Source organism: Pimephales promelas, chromosome 25 (genome assembly GCF_988280905.1).
Source record: "Pimephales promelas chromosome 25, fPimPro1.hap1.1, whole genome shotgun sequence".
Taxonomy (NCBI): domain Eukaryota; kingdom Metazoa; phylum Chordata; class Actinopteri; order Cypriniformes; family Leuciscidae; genus Pimephales; species Pimephales promelas.
Window position 1 is genome coordinate 1,396,393 of NC_142793.1, and position 15,781 is coordinate 1,412,173.

The 15,781-nt window shown below is 42.9% G+C and overlaps 1 gene segment (V, D, J or C); it reads left to right on the forward strand.

Annotated features, from left to right (window-relative positions):
- Positions 1 to 13,023: 13,023 nt before the first annotated feature.
- LOC148964957 (immunoglobulin kappa variable 3-20-like) lies at positions 13,024 to 13,882 on the forward strand. The segment is given in 2 exon segments: positions 13,024 to 13,368; positions 13,457 to 13,882. Coding segments are annotated over 2 exon segments (372 nt in total).
- Positions 13,883 to 15,781: the final 1,899 nt, after the last annotated feature.

Below are 15,781 nucleotides of genomic sequence, written 5' to 3' on the forward strand. Positions count from 1 at the left end.
ACATATGAGATGTAAAATGTATAACCTAACATAGGTCTCCAGCGTGTTATTTTGCCAACGAACTAAAATCGCATGGCTGTTTGCGTTTATAAAACAGCACAAGACTTTAAGAATAGGCATCAGTGCTGGGTGATTTAAAGAAAAGTGTGCACTTTGCTCACGCGATCAGGACGGTCATCTGGTGTTTTCTCCTAAATACAAGCTCACGGGTTTATTTCTTGGAAGTGAAGAAATAAGGACAAAAGTAGGCCTGCACGATAAATCGTTATAAAATCGCGATCTCGATTCACCCTGTTCACGATTTATTTTTTAAATGACTTCGATTTAAAAATAAAAAAAATCGGCCTTTATTTTGAAGCGTGTATAGCCTACTACAGTGTGTGTGAGTCCAGACAAAGAAACACTCAGAATGGGGATAAAAAAAGAAGGCTGTCTATGAAGTAAATGCGTCTTATTAGTGGAAAGTGTGGTGCGCGAGCACTAGAAACGCACGAGCTGGTCGAGCACATCACTTTAAACAGACATCAGTGGAAAGTTTGTAGTTCTCTAACGTAGACTCGCTGTATTCTGGACATCACAGTATTCCGGACACTAGACCGTTTTCTGCAAATTCTTTAAATAAGCACTTAACGGTCATTGCATCTATACCCAGATAGCAAACTGACATTGAATCAACGTGGAAACATGACATCGAAACAACGTTGATCTGACATTGTTTTGCTCATCGAATTAACGTTGAACCAACGTCAGACGCATCATTCTTTCAAAACTAGCGGAAAATCAACTTGAAATCAACGTTGTTTCAACGTTATGAAAGCAAACCAATTTTCGATTTTCATTTAGCTTTGAAGAATGCCGCGTCTAACGTTGGTTCAACGTTAATTCGATGAGCAAATCAACGTTGTTTCGATTTCATGAGAGACGTCGTTTCCACGTTGATTCAATGTCAGTTTGCTGTCTGGGATATATATATCCACGTCATCTGTGCCTCGTCCTCTTTCGCTTGCGACCAACCCAGCTTATAGTTGTTGAGATGTATGCGTTATATATTAGAAATGACTCTTTCTACCTGTCCGAAACACAGTGAGTAGAAATTTACACCGTCCAGAACGCCGTGAGTCTACGTACATTATTACTGGGCGTTTGCAGGTCAAGAAGTTCAATAAACGCAAACATGCAAGAATACTGAATTAAATGACTTTCACGTCTTGCGCTTGTATGGACAAATTTACACAAAATTATGTAAAAATAAAGTCGTTTAGAGTAAACAAAGTTTATTAGTTAACAAAGTCGGTTATATCTCAAGTGAATGTAAGTTAGCCATGTTCAAATGGGGTCCATGCGTTCGGACTTAAAGTCCCCGTGAAATCAAAATTGAACCTATTTACTTTGTTAGCGCATATTACTAGTCTTGTGGTGAACAATTAATCCGTGCAAGTGAATATATATTTAAAAAATGTTTTACCTTAGTAATCTTTAATCAAAATCTGAAAAGTTACTTCCGGTCTGGAACGGTTTCTTTTTCTGATGACGTAGGTTTCACAGTTTGGGTGGGGAAACGCGTAACCACTCCCCTCAAACCGTTAGTTTGCTATGAGCGAGAGATGGAGAGGAGGAGCGCTAGAGTAAAACCCTGCCCTCTGTTCAATATTCCGTTTCACTTGGAAATACGTCACAGCACTGGAGAAAAATCGTTTGCAACTTCCGGTTCACGGGGACTTTAAAGGGGCAGGAGTTTAATAAAACTGCTGCTGTGTTTTCATATTAATCAAAGGACAAATAAATTACTCACTGCTTTACACTAAATAGTCTGCCCTTTTAAACTTTACAAAAATATCCATCTATATTTAATTTATACAGTAATGAATTTGCAATTTTTTCACATTTGATTACTTTATTCCAATGTATACCGATCTACTATAAAAACACTGTTTATTTAATTTGCAGCTTTTCTTTGTTCTATTTTTGTATTTATTTGTCCTACTTGTAATTCCATTATTTATTCTTATTTTGTTTTAAAAAACATTTAAAAATCACAAATGCAGTGACAATTCAGGGATTGGTTATTGAAGTCCTTGAAATCCAAAAAAGTAGTGCTTGAAAAGTCCTTGAAAGTCCTGGAATTTCATTTTACAGAATCTGTACGAACCCTGATTACACTTATGAGAAAAAAATCGTGAAAAAATCGTGATATCAATTCTAAGCTAAAAAAAAATCGTGATTCATATTTTTCCCAGAATCGTGCAGGCCTAGACAAAAGTATTTTAATTTTCGTATTATAGTGTAATGTAGACTAAAATATACTTTTGAAATATTCATTTTTATTTATATAGTACATTTATAGGCTATATGGATTTTACGTCATAGGAATAAATATATAAATCATTATTAAATTATTATAATACTTGTTTAGGATCCTAAAACACCATTGATAATGTAATGCAGACTGAGACTCTCATAACTAAAAAGATGTTTGAGCCCTCTTTATTGTCCTGGCACAAATCAATGCGTTTTCTTTGTTCAATGGGCAGTTCATGGGTTAAAGCTCTTAATTTTGATCTCTCAGAGAGCACGAGATTGATGCATTTAACATTAAAATGTACAAAATTTTCTTGCGGGGGAGCATGCCCCCGTGTTTATGGGGTGCAATATAACATGTATTCGTGGTTTTTCGTTTTTAAAAAGTCCTACTTTTCATAAACTTCATCTTTATTGTCAGCCGCGCTCTCCTCTGTCCTCGAACGAGCGGTTCACTTCCTGATTCTATGAAAACACTCTCTCAGAAACACGCAGTGGGCTCAGATTGGTTAGCTTAGCCCGGTGTGTTGTGATTGGCTAATCTGTCGCTCACGTTGTCCGGAAAGTTAACACCCATTACCTTTACGGGTGAAACGTGCACGTCATGAGCTCCGGTCCAGATGTAAATATGCGTCGAACTGCAGTTTGAGGCAGAATCAGACCAAGAAAGCGGCGATGAAGAGAGTCAAACAGAACCTCACCACACACACGGCTCTTAATAAACGTTTCTGAATGATAATTTGCTACATTTTTTTTTAAACTTTATACATGTTTGTTTTACACAATAGCATCTGACTGGCAACATTAGCAACTGACTGGCTACTAATGTTATACTCAAACAGCGTCGGCAAGTTTACGTTCTTGATCAAATCGAAAATAACGTCATAAAACATATATACATGAAAAAATACGTTTAAAACATTAGTACTTATACAAAATTTATGTTTGTACGCGTTTGTCGTAGACACAAAATAGCATAACTAATAGCCTAGTGGCAATAAAGACAGCGCTAAAAAAATAAAACACAAGGCTACGTCTGGAATTATACATGCAAATACATTTAAAATGATGAAGTCTTCGCCGACTTACAGGTTGTGGCCCAACAACTGCTGCCTCTGGTTTTAAAGTCGGAACTGCTTCATGTTTTAGTAACAGTTTCTTGTTAAATCCGGTGTTGAACTCGTGGAGATTCTGGAAGCTGTCTTCCGTAAATGTGCAGCACAGAGAGCGAAATTCCGATCGTCATTTTCAGGAACATAATCAAACATAAATTGTATCCATGGTTGACGAAGTACAGCTTCCGTGGGAAGCTCGAAGACAGAAGACCTGACAGCTGCGTGAACAACACACTCGACGAGCTGGAGCTGCTGAAATATGCGCATGCCCTTTTCTGCATATTCTGAGGGAGGGGTTGATGCAAATGTGTGGGTTAGTGACGTCTATAACCCAGCTGTAGTCCCAATCCAGTCGTTTTTGTAGGCAATTATACTTCCTGATATTAAAAGACGATATCTCTGCTTACACTGAACTTTCAGCGCTGCAACTTTGCGAATACTGTTCATGCACCAACAGCAACATTATTTAAACACTATTTAAAATGAAAAAAGTGAAATCGCAGTCAAACCCCCCTTTAAGGGTCCACCCAACATAGTTTTACAAATTCCTATAGGAAAGAACAACCATTTATGAACTTTACTCCAGCATAGTTCAACAAAGTTAATTTTAAGACAGTAAAACTGTAAATGCCATATTAAAATGTCCTTGGACAAAATATACATTTGGCCTGCTTAAAAGGGGGCCTACAAGACATTGTGCCCAGGGGTCTCTGAACTTCTAATCTGGCCCTGACTCCACATGAAGACTCAGAAACTGAGACAGAGTACAGGCTGCACCTCGCTGACACGTCCTACACATGCCTGAACACCAACACCCAGAGACAGTGATGAAGAGGACATCACCAGGAGGATCAGGAGACATCGGGAACATCATCACTATCACCATCATCAGGAGACGGGGAACACCAGGGAAGACATGGAGACAGATGTTTCACCAAGACCTGAAGAATGTCAGTGCCCATGGGAAGATGTGGAGAACTTGGCCACGGATCGAACACGTTGGAGGACACTGGTTGATGATGATGATGATGATGATGATGAGTTTATCCACAGCTGTGGGATATTTTTATCTAGAGTGTTGCATAATTCAATGTTAAATGCATTTATGTAATAAGTTCACTGATATGTGGGAATGACCAGAGAGGAACAGTAAATCAGTAAAACTATAAAAACTATATTAAAGGGGGGGGGGGGGGGGATGTTGACTGCTTTTTTTCTTTGCATGATTGTGTTTATGGGGTGCAATATAACATGTATTCATGGTTTTTCGTTTTTAAAAAGTCTTGTTTTTCATAAACTTCACCTTTATTGTCAGCCGCGCTCTCCTCTGTCCTCGAACGAGCGGTTCACTTCCTGAGTCTATGAAAACACTTCCTCAGAAACACGCAGTGGGCTCAGATTGGTTAGCTTAGCCCGGTGTGTTGTGATTGGCTAATCTGTCGCTCACGTTGTCCGGAAAGTTAACGCCCATTACCTTTACGGGCGAAACGTGCACGTCATGAGCTCCGGTCCAGATGTAAATATGCGTCGAACTGCAGTATCGGTTTGAGGCAGAATCAGACCGAGAAAGCGGCGATGAAGAGAGTCAAGCAGAACCTCACCACACACGGCTCTTAATAAACGTTTCTGAATGATAATTTGCTACATTTTTTTTAAACTTTATACATGTTTGTTTTACACAATAGCATCTGACTGCCAACAATAGCAACTGACTGGCTACTAATGTTATACTCAAACAGCGTCGGCAAGTTTACGTTCTTGATCAAATCGAAAATAACGTCATAAAACATATAACGTTATACATGTAAAATACATTTACAACACTAGTACTTATACAAAAGTCATGTTTGTACGCATTTGTCGTAGACACAAAATAGCATAACTAATAGCCTAGTGGCAATCAACAGCAACATTACACACTATTTAAAATGAAAAAAGGACTGACTACAGTCAGTTTTCACAATTTGGCTCAAACCGGTGAAGCTGTAACACCGGCTCAAGAAATAGCTAAGCGGAGCAAGCCGTTTAGTGACGGAGAATTTGTGCGAGACTGCATGTTGAAAGTGGCCGTACAAACATGTTGCTCACATATGATGGTAGTCCTGGTAGTGCTGAATAGAGTAACGACACAAATCAAGCGTAGCGTCAGTTCTGGCAGGTCATGTTAAGGCGGGCATACACTGTGCGATGTCTGTGCGATTTCAGCAAGGTACCTACTCACACTGAACGAGTAAATCGCATGCGATGCAAAGCCAAAGTTCAGGATTTATGTGCTCACACTGTACGGTCCGATCGTCGAGCTGCGACTTCACTGCTCACACTATACGTGTAATATCTGCGATAACCCCCTGGATTGCGCCTATTTACGTGTATGTATCCAGAGATATTGTCAAAACAAGCATCTGCTATCAGTATCAAGATGATTTAGCATTTTCAATTTATACATTTAATTATTATTGGTATTATTGTATTATCATCATTAGGGGAGGCCTATAGGCTAATTTTATTATTAAATTGATCCGCTATTATAATTAATTTGCCACGCAATATTTTCACAGCACATAACCAACGTGCTGTGAGGATAATAAAATATTACATAATCTTACTCCTCATTAAAAATTGTCTAAAACATTTAGGTCGATTACAATGAATTATAGGCATATAAAATAACTATTAACAGTCTATAATATGTCCGAACATTGACATAATTAATCATCAATGAAAATTAAAAACAGGTTTATTTCAAAAACATTGTTTGACAAATTAATAAAAGAGGTGTAACATCGCAGGTGGCTTGAAGACGGTGGGTAATATTATCCATTTTGCAACACGAGCTGGAGGTAAGCAACAGTAATTTGTAGCTAGTTTGAACCACAGAACTTAAAGATCTCCCTCTTTTCGTTTTTATTTTAATTTTATTTTTGCTGCAGATGAAATCGTTAAACTTCTGATTTCGCGCAGGTGCAGTGAGGGAAAAAACACTGAGTTTAGGGCAATTGGTTCGTAGCTTTGCTTCAACTGTGCGATATAGTCACGAGGAGAAAATTCATCCGACCATCCGATTGTCGATCGTGAGAGGCTAATCGCCTCTCGTTTCTCCCTGTACACTGCACGAACACTGCACGACAAACGACGCACGACAAAGCTGAAAATCGGAAAGGAAAAAGAGTCGCACGAGTCAGAATTCGGCTCAAAATCGGACGAAAATCGCACAGTGTATGCCCGCCTTTAGTGAAGCTCTCATCAGTGACTCTCGGCTGATCCTCGTCTACTACAGGAATACGACTCTATCACTGTATACATATATAAGCTCCTTCAGTATTATCAGCAGCTGTGGCGTTTCTCAGGAGCGATTACCCTCCTCCCTCCCCAGCTCCTCCTGTCTCAGGCAGGGTTTGGCATTTGATTCCCCTAAAATACTTTCAAATCTTGAATGAATGATATCGGCATACATTGATGTTGAAACCCACCGCCAGTCCAAACTGTTGCTAACTGTCAATCATATTTGACGATAGTGGGCCTGACAGAAATGACATTCATATGTTTATAAGTAACTGCAAAAAACACAAATGTCAGGGCATGTCAAAATATTTTAAGGACCCCAAAACTACGTTGGACGCCTAAAGGTTAAGTAGGTTCAGTGATGGTTCATTTTTGTTGTAAATTAATTTACTTCATTTATCTATACAGCCGCTCTGGAGAATATGAGCGTAATATATTGTAGAATATAAAGTGTTTTTGTTTATTGCTCAGGAATTGTCAGTTAAATGACCCATTTTTATATCTGTAGTGTTTTATCTCATTACAGCTGTAATTATAGCGCTAGATCTACAGCTAAACTTCTTTAAATGCCACATACGGCCCAGCTCCGGCTGACAGGATCTGTGTGCAAGCTTGAGGACCAAACCCCAAGAGCTTTATTTGTGAAACATTTGACATGTAAATGTGCAGCAGAAGTGAAAGTGTTCCAGTCCAGATGATGTGACCAATCAGAGAGTGAGACTGAAAGCCCATTTGCATTGTCAGGGTGGAGTGATTGTGATCTCTCAGAATAGAGCAGCTCTGTCTCCCGAGACCATGTTCAAACCCCAAGAGCTTTATTTGACATTTACTGCCACATCAACCTTCTGAAAAGCTCCTGCATCTTCATCTGTTAGTTGAATGATGTTGTCAGACACAAAGTGAACTTGTTGAGAAGCTTTATTGAATGTTGCAGCAAACACACACACACACACACACACACACACACTGTTTGAGTATTGAGTTGTAAAGCACTCCAGCTGCAGCACTAGACTCATGTGAATCCTGCCTGACACAGGACACTCAGATACGGCTCATCTTCAGGAGAGAAACATCAGCACTCAGAGCTCTTGTGGAACGAGACCTCATGAGGAGCTCCATCATGTGTTACTCTGCAGACGTACAGCTCTCCCTCTTCCCAGCGTGCTTTGCTGAGGGTCAGGACGCTACTGCGGCTGTAGCGGCCGTCCTGCTGGCTCTCTGCGCTGGTCAGAACCCCCTCGGTGACCTCTGACCCGTCCAGTGTCCAGCTCACCAGCGCCCCCTGTGGAGAGTAAGAGCTGAGCAGGCAGAGCAGTGCGGCTGAGTCTCCAGAGATCTGCAGAGAAGAGGGCGGCAGCAGAGACACTGAGGGCTTCACTGTGGGACCAGCTGCAGGAGACACACACACACACACACACACACACACCGCATCAATCAAACTAAACATCGTAATACACAGACTGCTTTCATTCAATTTAATTGGAAATCCCAAAAGTTAGTTTGTACTCAAGTGAGATATTCAACAAATAAAAAACTCAATGTAAAAGTTTGACTCAAGCTCACATAAAAAGAAATGTATATAACTTATAAGAACTAGAAAAAAACGTCTGTGTTTGTATTATAAAGCACTGAATTATAAGCACAACATGAGCAAAAGAGATTCAGTATCATTGACTGAACTACAGAAAGGAGCAACATTTACATTCTGATGTCAAATCTCTTTTTACATGTATGATTTCTACAATAAAAGATGAACTAAATATGAACTCAGTGTAGAAATAAATGAAGGAGAAACAAACCTGTAATAAACTGAATAAACTCATAGTGAGACACAGTATAGAGATATGCTTAGAATTGTATTGATTTAGTTGAAAGGAATAATGCTATTCTGATAATAATATCATTGTTTTAGATTAAATAATTATACAAAAATATCAGTAACACTTTAATTAAAGCCTAGGTATGTTTAATGCATTAATTATATATTGTTTTACACATTATAATGCATGTATGATCTCATCAATAATTGTAACCAAGGCTTTAACACATTATAATATTATCTATTCATTTTCTCACTCATGACAAACAACCAATTTTAGATTTAACAAAGAATTTTAAGTATTATAATCCATTTTAAATGTGGTTGCAATTATTTAAGAAAATATATACTGCATTATAACATACATTATGAACACCTTTACGGTGTATCGTACAAATAAAGCTTGAAGTAAAGTTTTACCACAACATCTAATCATCAAAATAACCATTTATTATTAATAAATGTTGTTCTTGTTTCAACAGTAAAACACTTTCTGAAATCTAAGTTGATTTATTTTTTAAGTATGTAATTAAAAAGACTTACATCTGATCACCAGTTTAGTTCCTCCACCGAATGTCCACCACAGTGATCCAATCTAATGAAACACTCGTACAAAAACCTCTATTCCACTCGAGTGAACACACACTCCAGCAGAGAGAGAGAAACAACACTTCAACACACTGATATTAGAAGATCCTCAGCTCTTCTCATGTCACGGGAACACACAGGGAAACAGGTGGATCCAAATGCAGCATATTTATTATCAGGGCAATCCAACTCATAGTCATCCATGCAGGGGTCAAAATCCATTTTAGCAGTCCAATAAACAAATAAACAAGAAACAAACCACGAACAGGCAAGAAAACAGACCTCAGAAGTGTTGGTGACATTCAGCAACGAATCCGTACACAAACTAACACAGACAGGGAATATATACACAGAACTAGCAAGACTAACACAGAACAGCTGGGAACAATGATTACAGGGAACAGCTGAGTGCAATGAACTGATGAGTGACAGTGACAGACAGAATGCAGTTCCAGAATTACATGACACCGAGGGGAAGGAGGACATCTAGTGGACAAACAAGGAAACACAACCAGACACTGTGACATAACCCCCCCCCCTCTACGGAGTGGCTACCAGACACTCCACGACAACAACTACAACACAATCACAAGAGTTCAGGAGGGAGGTGGAACGGTGGAGGATTAGGGGGAGGGATGGTGGGCCAGGTCCATGAAGGGAGACAGGAACAAGGGGTGAGGGCTTTACCGAGGACCAGGGCGAGACACAGAGTCCATCGGGTGGCCAGGGCGAGACACGTAGTCCATCGGGCGGCCAGGGCGGAGCAGACCTTTCGGGTGGCCAGGGCGGAGAAGACCCCTCGGGTGGCCAGGGCGGTGAAGACCCCTCGGGTGGCCAGGGCGGTGAAGACCTTTCGGGTGGCCAGGACGGTGAAGACCCCTCGGGTGGCCAGGACGGTGAAGACCCCTCGGGTGGCCAGGGCGGAGCAGACCCCTCGGGTGGCCAGGGCGGAGAAGACCCCTCGGGTGGCCAGGGCGGTGAAGACCCCTCGGGTGGCCAGGGCGGTGAAGACCTTTCGGGTGGCCAGGGCGGTGAAGACCCCTCGGGTGGCCAGGACGGTGAAGACCCCTCGGGTGGCCAGGGCGGAGCAGACCCCTCGGGTGGCCAGGGCGGAGCAGACCTTTCGGGTGGCCAGGGCGGAGAAGACCCCTCGGGTGGCCAGGGCGGTGAAGACCCCTCGGGTGGCCAGGGCGGTGAAGACCTTTCGGGTGGCCAGGACGGTGAAGACCCCTCGGGTGGACAGGGCGGAGCAGACCCCTCGGGTGGCCAGGGCGGTGAAGACCCCTCGGGTGGCCAGGGCGGTGAAGACCTTTCGGGTGGCCAGGGCGGAGAAGACCCCTCGGGTGGCCAGGGCGGTGAAGACCCCTCGGGCGGCCAGGATGGAGCAGATCTTTCAGGTGGCCAGGGCGGTGAAGACCCCTCGGGTGGCCAGGGCAGTGAAGACCCCTCGGGTGGCCAGGGCGGAGCAGATCTTTCAGGTGGCCAGGGCGGTGAAGACCCCTCGGGCAGCCAGGGCGGAGCAGATCTTTCAGGTGGCCAGGGCGCTGAAGACCCCTCGGGCGGCCAGGATGGAGCAGATCTTTCAGGTGGCCAGGGCAGTAAAAACCCCTCGGGTGGCCAGGGCGGGGAGGACCCCTCGGGCGGCCAGGGCGGAGCAGATCTTTCAGGACCAGACACCGGCTCGGGAACAGGCGCTGGCTCTGCCTCCGGCACGGGAACAGGCGCCGGCTCAGGAACTGACACTAGAACAGACACAAACACAAACAAAAACACTGGGTCCTGAACCAATATGAGCTCCGGCTCAGGGATCGGCTCAGGGACAGGGACCGGCTCAGGGACCGGCTCAGGGACCGGCTCAGGGACCGGCTCAGGGACAGGCTCAGGGACAGGCTCAGGGACAGGCTCAGGGACAGGCTCAGGGACAGGGACCGGCTCAGGGACCGGCTCAGGGACCGGCTCAGGGACCGGCTCAGGGACCGGCTCAGGGACAGGCTCAGGGACAGGCTCAGGGACAGGCTCAGGGACAGGCTCAGGGACAGGCTCAGGGATCGGCTCAGGGACAGGGACCGGCTCAGGGACCGGCTCAGGGACAGGCTCAGGGACCGGCTCAGGGACTGGCTCAGGGACAGGCTCAGGGACAGGCTCAGGGACAGGCTCAGGGACAGGCTCAGGGACAGGCTCCGGCTCAGGGACAGGCTCCGGCTCAGGGACAGGCCTCTCCAACGTCTTAATCAGACGCTCCAGATAGTCCCAGCTCAGGGATACAGACGGGACCTGACCAGTCTTTCGTCGGGCAGACGGGACGTGAACAGTCTCTCGCTGGGCCGACGGGACGTGGACAGTCTCTCGCTGGGCCGACGGGACGTGGACAGTCTCTCGCTGGGCCGACGGGACGTGGACAGTCTCTCGCTGGGCCGACGGGACGTGGACAGTCTCTCGCTGGGCCGACGGGACGTGGACAGTCTCTCGCTGGGCCGACGGGACGTAGACAGTCTCTCGCTGGGCAGACGGGACGTGAACAGTCTCTCTCTGGGCAGACGGGACGTGAGCGGTCTCTCGCTGGGCAGACGGGACGTGAACAGTCTCTCGCTGGGCAGACGGGTATTTCCTCCTCCTTCTCCGTCGTTCTTTATGGTGAGGTATAGGCTCCAGGCTGGACAGGACCAGCGGTGAAGGAAGCTCTGGGCTGAGCATCACCGGACCATGGTCGGAGAAAGACCAAAGTTGAGAGTGATTCCGGAGCTCACTTCTAGGAACTCCTCTCCTGCGGCCTCCACGAATCCCAGAAAACTTGGCCAGACGGGTTCCCCTAAAAGATTCTCGGTCATCGGTGGCCGGGTTCTCAGGGGAATTGACCACCTTGACCTCAGTCCGGCGGGCAAATAAGGCAAAGCCCTGAAAAATGTTCATGCTACTGGATCCATTATTTGACGGATTCGTTCTGTCACGGGAACACACAGGGAAACAGGTGGATCCAAATGCAGCATATTTATTATCAGGGCAATCCAACTCATAGTCATCCATGCAGGGGTCAAAATCCATTTTAGCAGTCCAATAAACAAATAAACAAGAAACAAACCACGAACAGGCAAGAAAACAGACCTCAGAAGTGTTGGTGACATTCAGCAACGAATCCGTACACAAACTAACACAGACAGGGAATATATACACAGAACTAACAAGACTAACACAGAACAGCTGGGAACAATGATTACAGGGAACAGCTGAGTGCAATGAACTGATGAGTGACAGTGACAGTGACAGACAGAATGCAGTTCCAGAATTACATGACACCGAGGGGAAGGAGGACATCTAGTGGACAAACAAGGAAACACAACCAGACACTGTGACATCTCAACACTCACTCATTCAGATTTGACTAAATGCTTTCTGATATAACACTGTTTAAAGAAATATATGTGATGAGCTGTGACCTCTGAGGTGACCTTTGACCTCTTTGATATGGATGATGATGTTGTGGAGTTTCTCATAATGATGCTTCTGTTCTTCATATGCAGATCAATCATCATGATTGACAGAAAAACCTGCAGCTTCACACTTCAATCTTCAGTGAGAATCTGTTCAAATAATGACTTTATTGAATATTAGAGCCAAAGTCAATAGAAAGTGTGACAATGAAGATCTCAAAGTTGTGTTTTGCATGTTTTCATATTCAAGGTGTGTTATAAAAGTATCTGGACTGGTTCTGAATCTCATGAAACGTGAACAAGCTCTAATATGTGTCCATCTTTAACAGCCTGTTTCTTCTCCATCTGATGATTTCAGACACACATGAGGCTTCATGATAGATGGAGTGACACCATGAACTCTGATTAGAGATTCACAATCAGTCCTGATACTTTCTGAACACACTCATGATTCATGATCTTACTTTAGTGATGGCGCTTCATCTAGTGGAAGTGTAGCAGTGATGATGGTCACATGACTGAATATGGACACAGAGATGGACGTTCATCTGCACATCCTCAGTGTCTCAGGAGTCACAATAAACACACTAAATAAAGTCATGATTGTGTAACTCTAGTGTATATGAGTGTGTTGTCAGCACAAGCTGTTGTAAATCCTGCCCACTTCTTTGCATTGTCAGCACATGCTTCAGTGCTCTGAGAGTGTTTATAGTGCTGTGAGTTTAACACTTCATGACTGAGAGCAGAACACACACACTCTTCATCATCACACAAGACTAAACTACAACTATGAACAACATCTGCATCTTCATCTGGACCATTGCACTGTTTATTCAAGGTTTGTGTGATACAGTTTTTACAATAATTATAAATTCTCTTAAAATGTGAAATAAATATTAATCATTTTTGTGTGTGTTTTCTTCCAGAGTGTAGAGGACAGATCACTGTAACTCAGAGTCCATCAATATCAGCAGTTCAACCAGGAGAACAAGTCAGAATAAACTGTAAAACCAGCAGTGATGTGCATGGTAATTACTTAGCCTGGTACTCACAGAAACCTGGAGAAGCTCCTAAACTCCTGATATATGTGACATCAACCCGTTATACTGGAACTCCATCTAGATTCAGTGGCAGTGGATCTGGCAGTGATTTTACTCTGAGCATCAGTGGAGTCCAGACTGAAGATACAGGAGATTATTACTGTCAGAGTTTACATTATCCAAACAGTAAATGGGTGTTCACACAGTGATAAAGAGTCGTACAAAAACCTCTGTCAGTCAGACGTCACAGTGACTGCACTGATACAGCTGAGAGAAACTGCAGCTGCTGATGGAGGATCACACACTACACACTATCAATGTCTAGCAAACTTTAGAAAGACTTAACAATACATTTAAACTAAATGTAATATACACTTTTCTGTGTACGTGATACGGAGTAATTACTTATTAATTACTTAATTAATTTAGTTACATTTGTGATGAATGTATTGTATGCTAAAGACGATTCAGCATCAGCAAAAACAGCGAGTCTATTACGTTAGCCAAAATCATCGATCAAACTGATCCCTCGTGACTCTTCCCTTTGATTATCTAATTTAGATTTTAGTAAAGACAAGAACAACTTAATAAAAAATATTAAATATTGTTTGTATCCATAACATTTACTTATGGTCGCCGTTATGCCGACGTTACGTTACGACACACAATACAGTGCCTTACACCGTGTCCTAACTGCACACGCCGCGACACGTGATAAAAGGTATCTTTTCCATGTTAATCAGAGTTTTTGTCCTAACCAGACGCGACGGCGACACACAAAGCTTCTAATTTAGAAACGGTTCCTCTTTCTGCGACGTCGCGGCTGACAGAATGAAGAAATTACACTGGTTATGAGTACACATTATTTATTTTTAGTTAAAAATAGGTCACGGTGCCACAAGCGACAGATTTTGAAAGCATGTAATATAGCGTTCAAAATGAATTATATGTAAACATACAACTGTACTTTATAAAAATTAGTCAATGAATATATTTAGTTAATGTTTTGATTTTTAATAATGTTATTTCTTGATTTGATTATGTCCTTACCCATTTCCAAAGCGAGTGCGGGCCAACAGTGCGCTTTCACAGAGAGACTCCGCCCACTCGCTGTTCTGAATGGCTGTGATTTTTGATTGACGTGTGGCGTCTCACAGTCGCGTCTAGTGTGGACAGACACTCTTGCTGTCGCTGGAATTTTATCGTGTCACGTGTAGTTCGGACACGGTGTTATTAGGGGTTTGATCATTTGATTAGCTTTTCGGTTGCACAGCTAAATGAACAAATAAATACAGAAATATATCAAAGTATTCACGTAAACACAGTAGATGTCATTACTAGATTGTAAGTATATTAGATTGTAAGTACTGCAAGTACTCCAAGTACTCTCTCTCTCACACACACACACACACACACACACACACACACACACACACACACACACACACACACACACACACACACACACACACACACACACACACACACACACACACGCAGACAGAGGGAACTATACTCATCAGTTGATAACTCAACCTCACTGTGAAAGCCCTTCACAATTAATATTGAAAGTTTGTTTGCTAAATATTTGTTTGTTTTTATGGACCTAATAATTAGCCTAATGCTGTTGAAATTTAACTGAAAAAAGCACGTCTTTAATAATAATATTATATATTTATTTTACTGTGGCTCTTTTGGAAAAATGCATTAATCTTAAAAAAAAAAAAAAGGCTATTTGGTCAAAAAAGGTTTCGTACCCCTGAGATAAGCAGTCTTATAAATCCAATTCCTCTCAGATATCTCTTGTGCCTGGCACAAATCTAAAAGGGGTTGGTCTGAAGTAGCTTCATTATTCATTGGTGTGGTTTGGGTGTAACGTGAAATAAACCAATCAGAGCGCCATCCAACATACCCTTTAAGAGCAGGTGCGCATGTTGCATGACGGATTGTTATTATAACGGCGGGTTTACCAGGCGCGCGTCAGGAGCGTTCACAGCCGAGGAGACCGACGATCTTGTAGACAGTGAAAGACAGAGAGGTGACGGTGTATGGGGATGGAGAAACCCTCGCATCAGCATCGGTTAAACATTATATACATATGTTTCTTGCCACTATTGGACAAACAGGTCTGATCCTTCCTTAATAAAATTAGCCTTAAAAAATGGGTAATTCGGTTTTTTCATCTTCATGTAAAGCACAATGATTTCCCTC